The sequence below is a fragment of the Heloderma suspectum genome, chromosome 2, assembly GCF_057233095.1.
Source record: "Heloderma suspectum isolate Gila_16-S chromosome 2, 16-S_ref, whole genome shotgun sequence".
Taxonomy (NCBI): domain Eukaryota; kingdom Metazoa; phylum Chordata; class Lepidosauria; order Squamata; family Helodermatidae; genus Heloderma; species Heloderma suspectum.
The window spans coordinates 233,184,307-233,203,291 of NC_139459.1; the positions used below are offsets into that span (position 1 = coordinate 233,184,307).

General features: G+C 46.4%; 1 protein-coding gene and 1 long non-coding RNA gene across 3 annotated transcripts in view; one reads left to right on the plus strand and one right to left on the minus strand.

Annotated features, from left to right (window-relative positions):
• The window catches only part of PKN1 (protein kinase N1), a 93,227-nt gene extending 79,389 nt beyond the window's left edge, over positions 1-13,838 (plus strand). For both annotated transcript variants that reach the window (XM_084838477.1, XM_084838476.1), the window contains exons 11-22: positions 298-460; positions 1,113-1,209; positions 1,356-1,441; positions 2,282-2,360; positions 2,620-2,711; positions 3,509-3,685; positions 3,945-4,007; positions 4,619-4,695; positions 5,160-5,302; positions 5,654-5,761; positions 6,076-6,156; positions 8,217-13,838. In XM_084838477.1, the coding sequence (XP_084694603.1) occupies positions 298-460; positions 1,113-1,209; positions 1,356-1,441; positions 2,282-2,360; positions 2,620-2,711; positions 3,509-3,685; positions 3,945-4,007; positions 4,619-4,695; positions 5,160-5,302; positions 5,654-5,761; positions 6,076-6,156; positions 8,217-8,420 (1,370 nt within the window). In that variant the 3' untranslated portion in view covers positions 8,421-13,838. The remainder of the gene's footprint in view (positions 1-297; positions 461-1,112; positions 1,210-1,355; positions 1,442-2,281; positions 2,361-2,619; positions 2,712-3,508; positions 3,686-3,944; positions 4,008-4,618; positions 4,696-5,159; positions 5,303-5,653; positions 5,762-6,075; positions 6,157-8,216) is intronic.
• LOC146354251 (uncharacterized) overlaps positions 1-15,277 on the minus strand; it is a 29,685-nt gene extending 14,408 nt beyond the window's left edge. The window contains exons 1-2 of the long non-coding RNA XR_014788337.1: positions 14,324-15,277; positions 10,145-10,261 (exon numbers count right to left, since the gene is read on the minus strand). This is a non-coding gene — a long non-coding RNA (uncharacterized LOC146354251). The remainder of the gene's footprint in view (positions 1-10,144; positions 10,262-14,323) is intronic.
• Between the last annotated feature and the right edge of the window lie 3,708 nt (positions 15,278-18,985).

The window sequence follows — 18,985 nt, forward strand, 5'->3', positions numbered from 1 at the left end:
AAGGAAATTAGACGAACTAGTGGAGGGTAAGGCTGTCAATGGCGTTATGCTGCCTCCAGCGTCAGAGGCAGAGTATGTTTCTTAAGGCCAGTTGCTGGGGAAGGTGGGAGTGCTGTTGCCCTCATCTCCTGCTTACGGGCTTCCCAGATGCATCTGGTTGGGCCACTGTGGAAACAGGATGCTGGACTAGGTCAGCCTTTGGTCTAATCCAGGAGGACTGTTTTTATGCCAGTATTGAGTGTTGCAGCCCTTGCACTAATTCAGCCGTCCTTCTCCACCTCTGTCTGTCCTTCTCAGGGAAAGCTTTCCTGCGTGCCCGCCAGATGAACATTGATATTGCCACATGGGTGCGACTCCTACGGCGCATCATCCCCACTGCCAACACCACAGGCACTTATAGCCCCTCCACGCAGATGCCACCAACGTCTGGCTCAGAAAGTAGGCATGGTCTCCACTCTGGGTAGGTGTTTGCTACACCTGGTTGTGTAGACAGCTTGACAGTATAAGAATCGTGGCTTCTGCAACAAGAAAGTCCAAGTTCTTTTATATCCCGGTACACTTTTTTCCTTTGTTACTAGAGACTAGGGAAAGAAAGTTTGGGGGAACAATGTATTTGAAGGGAAATGTTGAGATAGCCTCATTCTCTGACCACTAGAAGTTCCACCCAAGTTCTTCAGGTTTATAGCAAAAGTCGCCTCAGTTTTCAGTGTAATGGTTGGAAACCTGTCTGTACTCATGTTTTTATGGAAGCTAAGCATATAAGGATTGTGATTTCTCTGATTCACAGTTCTCTCATAGCTGTGCAGGTTCCTGTGTCCCTTGACACAGGATTTCCCTCCTGGGCTTAGCTGGCCAAGCAGCCACAGGCCTTTCCCCAAGTAAGCACTTGCCTTTCTCCATGACACTCCCCTTGCAGGCCTAGCTCAGACCTTAGCCAGCCAAAGAGCCATCTGCCTATGAGATGCTGAAGTGCCTGCCTGTTCTGGGGGACAAAGACTTCGGTGCTGCTTGTCCCAGCTTCTCAGTAGACTGAGCCCCTCCCCTCGCCCCCCGTCCGGTCCTTCTGATGATTTTGCCTGGGATTCTCCAGATTGTCATGTTCCCCTCTCCAGGGACATTGCCATTGAGAAGCTGAGCTTGGAAGGGGATCAAGTACAAATTGAACAGGTGGGCCAGGATGACAATGAGCTCCCTGGGAAAGTCTTGTTGGTAAGTGCCTCTGCGTTCTTCCCCTTGGATTTGGCTGTCCAAGAGTTGATCCTTGCTTTCTGGGTCATAAACCAGAAACCAGTTTCAGTCGCCTGAAACTGCTGTCTCGTAGTGCCTGTGACTTGTTCATGTGTCTGTTTCTTCAGACCTCACGAATTGGGGAGGAGATTCCCTTCCAGGTGGAGCTGAGCCCAGGAGGTGAGGCCAGAGGATCTGAGGGGAGTTTTCACAGGTAAGGGACAAGCACCTGCCCCTGCATATGCTCCAGCATTCAAGTCCTTTGAGATCTGTTGCTTACCCACTTTAATTGCATCTTCTGGCTGTGCTCTAGCCAGCTCCCCAAACTTAAATGTCCAGTCGCTTAGGGCTTTTCTAGATTAGTCAGTACTGCTGCAAATGCAAACTTGTTGCTCATGCTTTGCCCAGAATCCAGGGTTCTTGACCCTCCTTTCTAGGAATTGCTTCATTAATGCATACAATGTATTATTGCTTGAAAACAATGTTTGGCATACTGCATGGAACGTGGACGTGCAAATGTCTCCAGCACTTAATGGATATCACTTTTGACACCACAGATGTTAAATGACTTAACTCCCCATCGCCTTCTGGAATGGGCACACTGTGCTGTGCTTAGCCTGCAAATGGGATTCTCATGGGAGCTGATCATGTCTCAAGGCAAAGTGTGGAGAAGCTCCTTCATGTCAGATTTTTACTTGTTCTCTCTTCTTGCCCTACACCAACCCTACACTTGCTGGTTAAACTGTGTGGGTAAATGATGGTGGCCCTGCACCAGTTACATTCTCCGCACCTGCCCCAAACAGGCCCTTTTATCCATATATTTGTATGGGAGATCCTTATTTTATTCAGGGTCTTTACCAGGTTGATGGTTTTTCAACCAGTTTCAATACCTGTCTGAAGGATCTGTATTACGAACCTGTTCTCCCACTAGATTAGTCAAACATGGGACAAAGGAATGCCCAGTGCTGATTATGATAATGCATTATCCTTCCCTGATGACCCCAGCCCCAATGTGTGGGGACGTGCCATCCTGATTTGCCCTTTTATCTTGCAGCAGCCACCTGAGAAGAACACCTCTCACTATGGATGATTTTCATTTTGTAGCTGTGCTGGGCCGTGGTCACTTTGGCAAAGTGAGTATCACATGCGCATAGGAGGTTCTAGTCATTCCCTCGCCAGCTATCAATCTGCTGTCCAGAGGCACACTTGCCTCTCCGCTTCTTGTCAGACTCAAGACTGTCCACCAGTAGCACAATGGGAGATGGAACCCAGGAGTCTTAGCTTCTCATCTCTTCTGTTTGAGCCTGTTTTGATGTCCTAGTTTGCTTCTTCAGGATTCTTGACTGCTGACTGTAGTCACTGATCTACGCTACCCCCCTCTTGCTGTTACAGGTCCTGTTGTCTGAGTTACACCGAACAGGGGAGCTATTTGCTATTAAAGCCTTGAAGAAGGGTGACATTGTTGCAAGGGATGAAGTGGAGAGGTGAGTCTGTCTTAGCAGCTAGGGAAAGTCATGGTGCCAGGATGATTGGGGGTATACACCATTGCATCCCCTTCTTTGATCTTGATATTTCTAATGCCGCAGTAGTGCTAATTGGGATATGACCCCACCCGACATCATTCTATTGTGCTCTGTTTGTGTTGTCTTGGCAGAAAGACAGGATGAAAGTGAGGCATGTATGCAAAAGGGATGGTATTTGCACAGAGGGGATGAAAAGATACGTTACTGTTTATAATTAACCATGTGCTTTGGGGCTCCAGAATCCCCGAAGGGGTGGAGGAAGTGGTTCCAGCCAGTTGTGCGATGGCTCCAAAGCTATTGCCACGTACTGTCTCCCATCCACTCATTGGTTCACCTCAGCGCTGCCTCCCCTGCTGCACCTGTCCCTCTGCTCACCCCGACAGAGAAATGCTGGATTGACCTCCTGCCCAGATCCATGCATCCACCCAGCTTCCTATAGCAGAGTCTCCTCTCATATATGTACATGAGGGCAGAAGAGCAAATACATTGAATGGAGATTGGTGACTGCATGTAATGGTTCATGTGTACACTTGAGGTTGCCTGGACAAGATGGATCTATGCCTCCAAGTCTGCATCATCTCAGTGAGGTGACTATTTACCCACACCTGGATGTGCGGATGCCCATAACTTTGTGTGTATGTGTAGTTGTGTGTAGGTGTACACGATTACAGTTATGAAGGTGATAGTAAAAATGACTGAGTGCCAGACAGCATATGATTGTCACCCATCCTGACATGGTCTTCCCCCCTTTCTACTAGCCTGATGTGTGAAAAACGGATCTTTGAGATTGTGACCCATGCACGGCACCCCTTCCTAGTGAACCTCTTTGCCTGTTTCCAGACACCCCAGCATGTCTGTTTTGTCATGGAGTACACAGCAGGTGGAGACCTCATGATGCACATCCACACAGATGTATTTGCAGAGCCACGTGCCACGTAAGTGCCAGGTCAGGGAGAGGGAGGCACACATCGCAGAACAAAATGGTGTTAGAGGCTTCCTAAAAGCATCTTGCATGGTGCCAGTGTAGATTCAGGGGTCTTAGTTTCTAGCCCTATCCATATCACCAATTATGTCCCATTTCCCTCCTGGATTCCAGCTCCCTGAAGCCAATACACCCTAATCATTGCTAACCTCCAAAATAGGGCTGGGCATTATCTAATATTACAATGGTTTCCTCTCTGTTGCCCTTTGCAGATTTTATGCTGCTTGTGTTGTTCTGGGGCTGCAATTTCTTCATGACCACAAAATCGTATACAGGTAAGTAACAGCATGTGGCCCATCTTCCTAATTAATTATTCTCCTTCCACAGCCTTCCACATTGATCTGGTTCACAGGTAACGACAGCTCATCAGTTTAAAACCAATGGGTTGTTGGGGACATATGCGCCTGCCTCTTCCACTTTAGTGCACAACCCACGATGGGCTCCTTCATAGGTTGTGCAGCATGATGTGCAAACCTGGACATCTATTATTGGTTAACTGCTAAGTAACCCAGCAGTCTGGGTTCAAACGTCATGCTGTACCGCCTGCGAGGAAGCCAATTGTTGGTTGTGCTGTAAAGTGGAAGAGGCAGGTATGCTGCAGGCGGGATGCTTGCATGTTCCCAACAACCCTATTGCCTTATTGCAGTGCACTAGTTTCCCTGCCCTTTTCATATGGATAGTGGGCTGGCAGGATGGATGTTAATCTCATCTCTGCTGTGCAGGACTCTCAGGATAATAGTGGTGTCTCTATATCCTGCCACTAAAGGAACTCAGACTACAATGCAGGATTCCTGTATTACACTGCTGCTTCAGTAACTCCGTAGCCCCCCCTTTTGTACCTAATAGTTTCTGCAAAATTTCTATCTAAATTTCTCTTATCCTGCAGGGATCTGAAGCTGGATAACCTATTGCTGGATACAGAGGGTTTTGTGAAGATTGCAGACTTTGGCCTCTGCAAGGAAGGTGATTGTTTGGGGTGGGACAGATCCCTCCACAGTAAGCATAGGATCCTTTCAATCACAATGCTAACACAATAGAGAAGTGTATTGCGAAATACACTTGTAGAAGTGATACCAGACAAATAAACTGCCCTGGTTAGCAGTAAACTGATCTGCAGCTATCCCAAGAAAACAGTGTGCGTGTGTGTCTGGGGGTGGTGGTGGTGGTTTGTGTTCAGAGGTGTAAGGGGGAGCATCTGTTTTGCCAATATGTCTTGCCTAGCTCACTTTTGTATGAAATCCAATACTGCTTTGTGGTGTACAAAGGTATTAAAATCAGCAATGAATCATAAGGGAGAATGCCCTTCTTCTCTTCCTTATTTTGCAACCTACCCCAAAGTTTTCCAGAGGCCTGTTCCTCTGGGTTAATTTGTAGAGGGGGTATTGGTGAGGGAGTGTTTTGATAACAGCTTTCTTCTGCTCTGCCAGGAATGGGCTATGCTGACCGCACCAGCACATTCTGTGGGACACCAGAGTTTCTGGCTCCTGAGGTGCTGACAGATACATCATACACAAGAGCAGTGGACTGGTGGGGCTTAGGTGTACTTATCTACGAGATGCTTGTGGGGGAGGTGAGTTCTACCTACATGACTATGGAAAACAGTGAGTAAATGAGTGTAAGAGATCAGGACTGTATGTATATTCTGTCTGAAACCAGCAGAGCTTGAACACATCAGGGGATATTAAACAGGGGCTTGTTCCCCACAAGAACCTAGGTCAAAGGGATGTGTTTGATGGCATGAGTAGGACTGTTTTGAGGGGAGCTTGATATAGTGGGCTATGTGAAGCACCTAGGTATTTAGTTTTCCTGGGGGTCTAGCACAGATGGAAGAGGGTGGATGGAGTTTATTCTGAGGGAAATTAAGGAGACTGGTTTAAATAATAACCCCTCTCAGCTGACCCTGGCTCAATTGATCTTGTAGTCACCATTCCCTGGAGATGATGAAGAGGAGGTATTTGACAGTATTGTCAATGATGAGGTGCGCTATCCACGCTTCCTTTCCACAGAGGCCATTGGCATCATGCGTCGGGTGAGTCTGGGTGCAGCTTTCCCTGAGCTGGAGGGTTGCCAGAGCCAAAGTATGAGAGAGGATTCCTGTGTGGGAGTGTAGGCTGAGGAGAACACGGGGGAGGGTTCAGAGTCTTGGGCACAGTAATTGTGCAACTCTTTTGTCCTGGGTGATATAAGAAGCGCACGAGAGCCATGTAGAACGCGCGCACGCACACATGCACGCACACACAGCTCCTCCTGGACTTGGAAGAGGAAGCAGTGGGTAGGGGTAGGCTAAGGGTAGGGTTTTTTCCCCATGTGGTATCCCAATACTGATTATCTCTTTTCACTCAGCTGTTGCGGCGGAACCCAGAACGGCGCCTGGGCTCCAGTGAGCGTGATGCAGAAGATGTGAAGAAGCAGCCGTTCTTCAGGGTCAGTATGAATCTATCTCTACTTCTCCTATATTCTTCCTTCAGGATATGCTAAGAAAGCCCTGCCCAGTTTCTTGCCAGCTAAAAAGCACCCACTTGGGTCTACCCTTCACTGGGGTTATTCTGTAACCCCTTACTAGCACAACCAGGAAAGAGTTTCTGTGATGACCACGTTTTCCAAAGAGCCAGCAATGTTAGTCTGTTAAAGCAAAAACAGGGAACTTTCTTGTGGCACCTTTAAAGATGAATAAATTTATTACAGCATAAGCTTTCATGGATTATGACAGAGGTAGCTAACCTTTTTCAGGCTGAGGGCTGAATTCCAACTTGGGAAAATTCTCAGGGGCTGTATTGCAGGGGTGGGTGGGGCCAAAGTGGGCAGGGCCAGGGCCAAGGACAGCAAGGCCAAGGGTCTTTCTTACCATTTTTAAGTACGATGTAGTAGTCTGCTGTCTGCGGCCTCCACCTCCCCTTCAGCCACCTCTTTCCTCCATTTTTGCCAGGGTCTCTAGTATGATGGTTGTGGTGCCTTTTGCAAGCTTTGGAATATTACCTTGAATTGATGATACTGCCACTTGCAGCTGTCTTCCCAAGTTGTCAGCTGTTAATCCGGCACAAAGCTGGTTCTTGGCAAGAATTAGCTTTGAGAAGAACTGCTCACAACAGTATGTCGTTTCAAACAGAGATGCTACTCTCAAGTGTGTGTCTCCACAGTGCTGGAAATTCTGCATCACCTACACATAGTTTGTACAACTCCAGAATAGTCATGTTGTTGTATTTTGCCTTACTTCACTGTTGTTTTCAGTTTCAACAGTTCATGCTGAAATTCTTCTGGTGCATCACCTGCTTCAACACTGAAATTGTGGCCAAGAGCTCTAATGCCCTTTACTGTGCTTTTAGGGCTTTGAATCACTCACTGAATTTATTAAGCACGTTTGCACACTCGGTTGCGTGCTCTGCTGTTGACTCAGGCTTTTGTTCCTGAAGGGTTGGAAAATGAGCTGTGTTGCCTCTTGCCAGCTGTGGCAACATTCACTTTGCTTCAAATGTTCTTACATTGGAACCAAGTGATAATACAATTTCAACCTTGCAGTAACGCTGGCAAAAGCAGCACTTTCAAGGACCATTACAAAAAGCAAGCCTATGCATATCTGCTCAGAAGTAAGGATGGGCAGTAAGGAGTTAGGATACTCTGATGAAATTGCTGCTCTGAGAAGGCAGGCTACCTAGGACGTTCGAAGCAGCTCCAAGATTACCACGCTGGAGATGGCTGAAAGTGAAAAGCAAGACAGAAAGGGCCAAAGAGCCCCAGAGACTCCTAAAGGTCTCTGAAAGTGGGGAAAGAGTCAGGTAAAGGTCAGAGGCATGGGGAAAGTGTTCCAGCAGCCTGAAAATTAATGGGAACAACCAGGGAAGGGGGAAAATCAAAAGGACGGGTGTGTTTTCTGAGGGGGGACGTGTTGAGGAGGAAGAGCCTTATGGGACAGATTGGAGAACTTTATGGGCTGGATGTTCCCCATAGCTGGACTAGAGCCTATCTTCATGCATCTGATGAAGTGGACGCTACTCCACAGAAACTTATGCCATAATTTGTTAGAGTCTTGTAGCACCTTTACAACTTCTTTGTGTTTGTGATGACCTTGTCTTTTCCTAAGGCTGGATACAAGTTCTTGTCACACTAGAGTTGTAAGGATTATGGCGGCATTATCTCCCTATGTGAAGCAGTCCCTTGAATGCATGCCATATAAAAGTGAAGTATTATTGTTGGTTAGCAGTATTCTTGTACCTAAAAACTATAGTTGCTTCTGAGGGAAAGTGGCTTCTCCTGTGTCTCTCTGTGCACAGCAGCATCACCTAGTGGTGTGTATTGAAGCACTGTAGCTTTATGCAGATTTTGAGAGGAAAACCCCTTGTTCTGAGCCTGCTGGTTTATATTGCTGCTCTTAATGCAGTGTCCACTACATCATTCCAACACCCTGTAGCTTCTGTTACGGATTCAGGAAAAAAACACATAGCGATTTTACATTTCTTACTGGATTTTCCTGCTCTCTATCTCTACAGAGCATCGACTGGGAAGCCCTGCTGGCTCGTAAGATCAAGCCACCATTTGTGCCAGTAATCAAGGGCCGTGAAGACATCAGCAACTTCGATGAGGAGTTCACAGCTGAAGCAGCTATGCTGACCCCGCCCCGTGAATCACGGCCCCTCACTCAAAAGGAGCAGGATGCCTTCAAGGACTTTGACTATGTTTCCAATGCCTGCTAGCTCTGGGAATGGGGGTAGCGAGATCCCCCTAACACTGCCAGCTGCATGGGGCAGGGTTCTGTTCCACCAGTGACTCAGAGGCTTACTAGCCCTGCCTGTTAGCTCCAGGAGTGGAGCTGGGAAAGCCCAGCCACACTGCCAACTTCATGGGGTAGAGTAATGTCCACCAACATATGCCAGCCCTGGGATTAGAAAGGGAAAGCCCCAGAAATATTTCTGCACCCTATAGAACACAATATCATTCATGCAGAAACTTGGACACTTGCTAGCTCCAAGGGAGGGGCAGGGAGAGATTGAGAGAGAGAGAGAGAGAGAGAGAGAGAGAGAGAGAGAGATACTGCCAGCCCAATATAACAGGCACTATTGACCCAGAGTCATGGGCAAGAATAGTCTCCATGATAGCACCTTTTCTCCACTGATGCCCAAACTTTCTGCTGAAAAGCAAAAATAATTTTCCATTGCTAGGAAGGAATGCATTGGGATTGGAGCCACTGAAGCCAAAAGGCTGTTCTCTGCCCCAACATACACTTGTGAAAGGTTTTTTTACAAACAGTGTTGCAAAGAAATGGCTTGCTCTTCTGGTGCTATTGTTGAAACCCATTGTTTCAAACCCCTTACCTAGAAGGGAAACCCTATCGTTTTATGCACCACAGTGTTGTATCTATCTCTAAAAGTCCTCAAAACCTATTGGGGGTTCAAACTAGTGATGGACAAACTCCCCTTGGCACAATTTGAAGCAAGCTCTGTATTTACAAACTTCCCAGGCAAGTGTTTTTAAAAAGCTCACCATTTTCCCCACCAAGAATTATCTCAAGGTTCATAATGGTGGAAAGTATGCACTGGTAATGAACACACATGTGCATTCTTATATTGCCTCCCTGTGCGTTTTAGATTAATTTCACCTGCCCTGTACTTAGTCCTCAACATCAGAGAGCTGCTTGGAAGCTGATCCCCACACTCCAAGCAAACTGTCCTGGGAACTAGAGAGGGTTTTAGGTCTGGATGGAGGAACAACATCATAAAACGTTTGTAAGAAATAATCAAGAAAATTAGCACAGGTAGATATGACACCCACCAGACAAAAGGTTGCTTGGTTGGGTGGCCCCGGTCACACAAATTACAGCAATCAACTAGAGTTTCACCACAAATAAGCATACACAGCTAGCTTTCAGTGCTTGGTCTGCCAGCTGCTGACCTTGTGTGCTCAGAACCACGTTTAGCATTCTGAGCTGGAGAAGAATATCTCAGAGGAAATGGCACTACATTCATAATACAACTGAGCACTGCAAGTTAGGCAAATTTGTTTCCTGAACAAGGTAATGACTTATTTCAGCAACCTCACTGCTTCAAATCCACCATTTAGAAATTACTGATCTGGTCTGTGCTCCAGTTCCATCCTGTGTCCCAGCTCTTTCTTGGAGACCTATCTACTACCATGCAAAAGGAGTATCCCAAATGTAGGGGGAGAAGGTGTTGAGACTCCAGGTGCTTCCAGATGGAAGGCTCCTAGCGCTACCAATCAAAAGACATTGTGCAGCTATCCATCTTTCCCTCCTTAATGGATTTTCTGTGGTAAGAAAAAAAGATGGATGAAGCAGTGAGAAAACACAGGAGAGTTGCCAGTGGAAGACAACAACATCTGGACCCCCTGTAAATTCCATGAATAAGGCAGGGTGATTGCACAGTAAAGGCCTCATCCAGAAGCACCCTCCATGCCCACATACCTCTCCTGGCTTGGTTTCTGTAGCTTTTCCAACAGTTTCCCCTGCCCTGTTTTCAGTGCTGGCAATGTCCTCATCCTTGCTCTCCTCTTCCAGTGTCTTAAGCTCTGGACTTGAGCTCTGAAAGTTCAAGAATTTGTTGTGAAAGAAGCAATGCAACTATGGGAAAGAGCTTGTGAATAGTCTTTGCTGGAGTGAGCACTATTATGGTCTCAGCAAAATTATCTTAAAAGTGCAAACAGTTGCTGGAGGCATAATCTCTGCACACAACTAGTCTTTGCTGAAGAATCCTCATTGGTCTGTTTCTACATCCTGGGCACTAATCTTGCAGAATTACCTGTCAACTTTCTGAAGTACCTGTTGGGGGAAGTTCTGTTTTTCTTAACCTGCCCTGGGGACTTAGTTCATTTCCTACAAGTGTTGCCTGAGATCCTTGAGTGTAGATACATAGGTGGGAATAAGCAGGACTAAGCAGAGATGGCCATCTCGAGTATAATACCTTTTAAAAAATACTGATAAACTGTGCCTGGTGCTGTGAACTATATCTGAGAAGTACTGTGGCTCATATCCCACTACTGCTGTGATGTCCTTTTATATGTGATTAGTTAATCAGGAATAGCTACTATCACTGGTTCTTTGCTCAGTTATTAATGTTGATTAGAAATTCCACTCCATCCATAAAAATACATCGAAAGAATGGGAAAAATCCATCCTTTTACTACTTTCATCACCTTGATTGTGAGTATGAAAGGATCGTCAAGATCAGCGGATACGGATTAGTTACTCCTTGAATACACATACTTAAAAAGCAAGATATCTTTCTGCAGTTTGACTAACAGGCTACAGTAGATCCTTCTCTTACTGCATATGAGCACAAGGCCTCGTTGGTAATATAGAACAGGGCACTTTCCTGAACATACTTGTATCCTCTAACTGACCCTCAGGAGATGTGCCTCTTATTCAGTGCGCTCTGCTTTTCAGCCTCATTTTTTCCACCCACTTTCAAGCAATCCTGTTTCAGGATTGAAAAACAGGAGCTGGCAGCTACTTCACTTCGAAGAAACAATTTCAGTACATGATGGTGGGGAGAATTCTAGTTTTGGCCCTTGTGAGCACCAAAGGATTCTGTATAAGTTGCTGCTTCAGGAAGAGTAGGACCAGGGATTTGTTTTGCTTTTCATGGGGAGGAAAAGGCTGTGCCACGTAGTGTCTGCTGCAGAGAATGTAGGAAAATCTGAGGGCTGGAGAGGAACTCGGACATATATGACTTAATTAAGCAGCTTGGCGATTTTTAATTCTGCTTTGGTCCTTGTATATCCCTGCTTCACATGACTGCTCTGCTTTCCTTTTTACACCGTCCTGAACACTGAGTCTGCTCCTTGTTTTAAATGGCAGTGCAACCTGCTTTAAAATTGGGACTTTTGGTTCTGTCCTCAAATCTGGGAGGGAGGTTTTGGTGCTTCCTAAATTATGGAAGACTTGCATTCAAGGCTCCAGTGTTTCAGCCTCAGTTCAGGAAGGAGAGTAGCCTCTGTTCCCAGGTATGCTGTTAACTTCCTCAGTGCCTCTTTCTGCTTACATTGCCTCTTCTGTCTTTCCTAGGGGCGTGTCCAAACTTAGTATCTGTATGGATTTTATGCTAGGAGGCAGTATCATGCTACAGATTTGAATCTTTGCCTTGTCTACTGAGTTTCCTTTTTTAATGTAACTACCTCTGTTACCTGACCAGAACCACACTGTGGCCACAAAAATGCTGCCTAGATCCTTCACTTCTCTGCTAGAAAGTCTGAGTTTTAAAATGTAGACATGTCAATACAAATCTACCTAGTGTTAACAAAGGTGTATTGCAGGATATCTGACAAAAAGCTTTGAAAGTGAATAGCGTCATTCTTCACTTGAGAGGCAGGACTCCTGGATACTATTCCCAGGCCTCCCTTGGATTAGATTAGAGATCCCTAGAGTCCCATTCTTCATTCTAACACTGGTTTCCTGAGTAAATTTTGGTAGAAGAGGAGAAACCAATAGGGACAGTCATTAGAAAGCATGTTCTGTTTAGATGCAGAATACCATGTCCAGAGTCCAAGCTCTTAAAACTATAGATTGAATGTGTACATTACAATGAAACAGAAGTAGCATACTCTGCTATAGAGCAAGGAAATCTGGGACAGTCTGTATTTTGAGATTGCATTAGTGAGTGTGCAATTGGGTACTGGACATAGAATTCTGCACCTGAATGTCTCAACTTAAATTGTCCAAAATCAAGTTTCTAATTGTTAAGATTGCAATCATCATATTGAGAGTACATGCATAATGGTTAGTGGAAATATCAGAAGCTATAGAAGGACCTAAGGCTTTCTAGTAACCTGAGATTCAGTCCCCTGCATACCGCTCTCTGCCTACTCAAAGTAACTAAATACATGCAAATTTGCCTACTTTCATAATTTATGCAGCTCACAGAATTCAGGCTATCTTGGTTTAGAAACTTGATTTTAGCACAGGGCACACGTAGCCCTGGCCTAGAGCACTGTGGAATGAGGCTGAGAATGCAGCATGAAAACATCAGAGGAAGAAAGTTCCCACACTTTTTTGCTCATTGTGTAGAGATAGGGTGGGATATTGCTTGATCCCTCAGGGTTAACTTCTGATTAAATCCTCTTGCTCAACTCTGCATCCACTTTTATGGTTTATATACCACTTTAGAGGAGAGATTACAGGCTGTCTTACAAGACTGTGTTTCTATCACCAGTCATCCGACTGTACAGACGATATTCCCAAATGGGTTTGAATACCTAATTTCTTATGAGGAAAATGTCTCAGTGGGCTTTGGGCCCACCATGCCACTTCAATGTCTTCGATACCAAAACAAGCATCAGCAGCCTTTGCTCTCAGAAAGAGGGAGATGAGTTGAATATAAAGTTGTGGAATTCCATGCTCATCCTGCCTTCCCTTACTACAAAATTGCTTCAGTTTGTGCACCTTGCTTTATAATGCACAGGATTGGACTACGAAACTAGCAACTTAGTGGGTGACTATAATTCTAGGCTTCACTCTGTTGGCCTGGATTTCTTCTCATGAAAGCTGTCCTTGCACTATTGGAACTAAACCATGAACTGCTATAACTCTGCCTTTTTCCCACTGGTATAATTTCTCTGTATATTAGCTCCTGAGGTGGATATGGTCAGACAACCCCACTCCAAGTTGTTCATTCCTCTTTGGCCACCTGGGAGACCTCCCTAGTACAGAATATGTCTCTGTAGGGTAAAATGTAAGAAATTATAAAGCAAAGGTATGGCAATTGCTTCAGCTAAAGCAAATGAAACAAACAGCAATGTCCTGTAATAAGAACAGCCCCTTCTACATCCATCAGCTAAAGCACCTCCCCCTATCCAGCACTCTACTTTGTGTGATGTTGAACTTGCCATTTTAAAAACTGTTTTCAGACCACTTTCATATCCATCCCCACTGGTCTACCTAATGTGCTGTATTCTATATGGCTAGAGATGTAGGATGGTGGAAATTCATAGTATAACTGAACTCCTTCCTTGAATCAATGTAGAGGTTGATGCTTAATTTGGAAGTAATGGGTTGGTCTTTGTCCACATTCTAGGCCTCTTAATTTATTAACCCCTCCTGCTGCATGGCACACAGTAGGATATTATTGCTGCTGCTATCAATAACAACATCTGCATAACAAGTTTCCTTGGGTCTTTTTGTTTCATGCAACTGTGGTTCATAGAAAAAATAGAACTTTCAAATGGCCTAGTGTCAAAATTGATCCCTGCTGGATCAGAATTGGGAGTAAGACATGAATGGCCCATGGGGTGGTTTCACAGATATGGTACGACCGCTATGGTACGACCGCTCCTGAAAGACCTACTTGCCCACAGCCAAAATGCCGATACCAAGCCAAACTTGTAAAAGGCGGGGGGATGGGGGCCGGAGAGGGATACTGTAGGCCGTAGTTCTATACACACTAGAGGGTAAGCCCCACTGAATACCGTGGGGTTTGTTGCACAAAGTCTTTCGTCCTGTTTCACCCTCGTTTCAGGAGGGTGGCTCGGAGGTGGAAAAGCCCGGCACGCATCTGCTAACGGAGGGATCCCAGTTTTAGGAAAAACGAATGAAAACCTGCTGGAACATAGTTGATTCTCGGACGCTGTAGCCACTACTGGGGCCGCTTACCGAGAAAAGGGAGATGCTTGGTGTGGTGTAGAAGTGCTTGTGGGTCGGAGCAATTCAATAAGCCTCGCAGGAGAGGAGGAGGGCGAAGTTCGACAGCCACGGCTTGAAGGGAGCCGAGAACATCTCCAAAGCGACCCTTCGCATTGGAACGGGAGGGGGCAGGGAGGACAACAAGGTAAACAGTACTCGACGGCTCCCCTCGAGATCCTTTTTAGCTGTGAAGGGATCTGGCCACGCCCGGTCCCCCTCGAAGAGAGCGCTCGACCGGAAATTTACCGGCGGGGCCGCGGGAGGGCTTCTTCGAGTACTGGCGCTACGGCAGCGACGCGACACCCGCCGTGACGAGCAAGGGGCGGCAGTGCCAGCAGCCGTAGCGCGCAAATGCTTCGGGCTGCCAAGACCTCGGGGCCCCTCGGGCGTGGAGAAGCCGTGGGAACGCGCGCGCGCGCGCACAGAGCGCCGGTCCTGCCGCTCGATTGCGCAAAAACGGCAGGCTCGCCATCTCCTCGCGCCGATCCGGATCTCGTCCTCGTGCCGCGCCTTTCGGCGCCCCGCCCGCATCCGGTGATTTCGGGGCGATTCGCTTTCCGGAGTCGCGGGCCGCCCCCTCGCTGGCTCCTGAGGCGAAGGCGAAGGCCGCGGCGAGTGTCTCCTTCCTCCAGGCGGGGCCGTGGCCCGCAGTGGACGTCCGCCTCCGTGCCCTACACGCGCTCGGAAGAGTTGCTTCCGTCGACAGCACTTTTGCCGGCGGACGAGATTTCCTGGGTAGTTTTGAAGCCATGACCAGCTCCGGCCGAGTGATAACAAATAACGATGGCTGCTGCCCAGAGGCGCCAGTGGAGGTAGCCAGGACAATTCTGCCCTGAAAGCAAGAGGTTAATTAGCTTGCCTTCTATGTAAATTAATATGTAAATTAGCACATGCGAATGTGTTCAATTTCTTGGCCTATTGGTCTGAGCTCTGGATCTTTTTGGTGCCTAGCGCCGCCCCTGCAGGAAGTGATCTTTTCAGTATTGGACAGCATCGTGTGTCATGGCCCTCCAAAAGAAAAAAGCCGCGGCAGAAACGTTGATCTTTCAAACTTGTGTGAGAGCGGAGGGGAAAGTGTCAGTGTGGTGTACTGGCTAGAGTGCTGGACTGGGAGGCAGGAGAGTCTAGGAACCCGGAAGTTCTAGTCCCCACTTGGCCATGGAAGCTCACCGGGTGACTTTGGGCCAGTCACAGACTCTCAGCCCAACCCGCCTCACAGGGTTGTTGTTGTGAGGCTAAAATGGAGAGGGGGAGGATTATGTACATCGCCTTGGGTTCCTTAAAGAGGAAATAAGGCAGGATATACATGAAATAAATAAATAAACAGTTTATATAGTTTAAGCAAGTATTAAAAAATTGGTCTGCAAATATCTGCACTAAGAGAGGAGAAATACACAATCCATTATGCATCTGATGGACTTGACAGCAGTCCATGAAAGCTTATGCTACAATAACACTGCAATCCTATGTGCCAGGGGTGAGCAGTTAAGATCAGGATCTACTGGATGATCTCTGAGTGATTTACAATAGATCTGCAAAAGTTTCTGACTCCCCAAAGTCAGAAATATTTCTTCTTGACAAGGGAAAACAAAAGATACCACCACCACTCCTCTTAAAGGGCAAGGGGAGAACCAGGAGTGGATTTTTGTGTGAATGCAGGTCTGATACTGAATGGTCTAAGCCTTGTGCTCAGAAGCACCCTCTCCCTTACTTTGCACCAGTACTCAGAAGGTATTGTTCAGCTGTCCTCTTTTTTTTTTTTTTCCTTAATGGATTTTCCGTGTTAAGAAAAAAGACAGACGAAGCGGTCGGAAAACATGGGAAGGTTACAAGATGAAGATATCACCTGAATCCCCACAGATTTTTGTGAATGAGCCAGGGTGATGGCATGATAAAAGCCTGGTCTCAAAGCACGCTAGCTGTATGTCTCCCCCACCCCACCCCTTGGAACCATATCTTGCACCTGCCTCCAGTTGGTAGACCTTGAGGTTTTTATAAAAAACAAAATAGATTCCAGAAGCCTGAAATCTACCCACACTTGCTATACACACTTATCTGAGAATAAGTCCAATTGAACTCAATCAAACTTCAGAGGAAGTATATATAGGACTGTAAGCTTACAGCATTCTGTTAGTCTTTAAGGGCACAATCCTATGCATGTTTAGACAGAAGAAGGTTCTACAGCTCCCAGCATTCCTCAGCCAGTATGGCTGGCTGGGGAATGCAGTGAGTTGTAGGATTTTTTTCTGTCTAAACTTGCATAGGATTGTGCTCTGAAGTGTCACAAGTTTCTTCATTGGTTTTGCTGCCCAATATTATCTGCAGATGGCGGGGGGGGGGGCATATTATGCACATATTGCAGGACAAGGCTGATAGTGGCTTACAACAAAACCCTGGATAGTGACTTACAACAAAACCCAACTATTGTTATCTACACACTATGTGGGTGAGTGGGCGGGCTGAAGCTGAGAGAGAATGGTTTAGGACTAGGACCCTGTAATGTAGTCCGGCGTTATTAATCCTGGGATGCAGGGGTGACGGAAGCTGGTGCTGAAGTATGGTGACTTAAGAATCCTATGCCAAACGAGCTCTTGCCAGAGATCTGCAGAGATCTCAACCTACACTAAAAATCAGAGGGCATGTATTTACTCACGCTTTGCCAGTTGCCTGCTTGCCTCCTGCTCGAACATGTGTCATGTGAGCAGAACAGTGTGTGTGGCCTGGCTCCCTCTCTGCCTGCTCACTCGGCCATAATCTCTTTTCAAAGGTGCTGCCTGTGACTTGGTAGAAGGTGACTGAGACAGACAGACATGCAGGGCCAGCAATAGACAAGGAGGATGGGGATGGCCCAGGGGGCTGCCACTGCCACCTCCCTGCATCTGTTGCCTAAGGCAGCCACCCCACTCTGCCTAATGGTAGGGCTGACTCTATATATTCCCTATTTTATACAGGGTGGGGAGAAGGTGAACAAGGACACAGCAGGATCGAAGCTAAGCGCTGCTTTTCATTATTTTATTGCAAGTAATATGAAACATGGCTTCAAAGAGCCATGGGACAGAATTTGAGATGCTCAGTTTTTCTTCATGAATAGTAATAGTTCCACAGACTAATGATGGGACCATTACCTATAATTCAGTTTTTCTGAAAGCAATGACCTTCAAAGTGCAGAAACCCCACCAGGACATTCAAGGCAATTTCTCTCTTATTCACAGGAACATCAGCCAAAGCTGCTTTGAAGCATAAATTCCAAGTCTGAAAGCAAAAAGATAAAATGGATGTCAGTTTAAGAAAAGAGGTTCCTCTAGGGGTGCTCCCAGATAGAGGACTCCTAGTGCTACCAGTTAGAAGATACCGTGCAGGAATTCTGTCTTTTTTTCCTTAACTGGTTTTCTGCAGTAAGGAAAAGGAGGAGGAAGCAGTGGGAAAACACAGGAGGGCTATGAGTGGAAAATGACATCTGGACCCCTAGTAAAAGTCTACGAATGAGGCAGATGATGGCACAATAAAAGCCTCACCTGGAAGCATCCCAGGGCTTGACTGGGACTGAAAATTAAATTGACCTTCTTCATCCTCAGAATTAGTGGCCAAAGGAAGGAAATGGCAAATGGAATTAAGCCATATATAATCTCTAATCTGTCTCCCTAGGATTTTAGCCCACTGAATCCTCCTCTGCTAAGATTGTACTTTGTTTATAATCCAGAGGCTGAGTTTTCCCCACCTGTGAGAAACACAGTGAAGTTACTTCTGATTATTCTTTTGGTACTGGAGGTGGAGATTCAAGAAGACTCAGGGCTGGACTCGATGGTCTTGTAGGCCCCTTCCAACCCTACTATTCTATGATTCTATGAAGACAATGCAGAAATGGTGCGACCCAAAGGCAGAGTTTGCATTTATGCCACAAACTTTTGTCCTCAGAGTGACCTGCAACAAAATGTTACACTGTGGAGTGCTCCTGTTCAGGTCTCCAGCCAGCCAGGCATTGCCCTCTTCCAGGATACTCCATTCACACATACCCCAGTTATTCAATTCTCCCCATTCTCAAAAGTCACTTCTGTGGCCACTGAGCATGCTCAGTGCTCAGTGGCTGTTTTGGTTCCCCGCACCAATTTTTTTCCTAAAGGTTTTTTTTGTACTTCTGCAAACTTTGGGGTCCCCCCGAGCCTATATCCTCTTCTTGTGCATGGGTGGTGCCATTCTGGCTACAGAAGGATCTACACTCAGAGAATGGGTTTGCATTTAGTATATAGGATGATGTCTTAGGGGGCAGCACAGACTGTTTTTGTTTCTTATGTGTGTGTGTGGGATCTCAATGGGCTCCTTCACACCGGGCTTTATCCTGTGATTGAGATTGCTCCTTCATGGAGGTTTGCGGGCTCTTCACATGACACAGTGATCATCCCAGGCATCTCCTGCACTAAATGCCCTTTGTTCCGTTTTTAAATAGATTGCAGATAATGAGCTATCAAATTACCCCATTGTGTTCCGCTTCAGTTCCCTCCATCAAAAGAGTTAAAGTGGCAAGAAGAGGAGCGAGATCCATGAAAGATAATGGAAGACTCAGATATGGGGAAAAGGGGGGAAGGGGAGGGGGGAAAGGAAGTGCATGTAAAGGGAGTCAGTTGTGATCCTGCA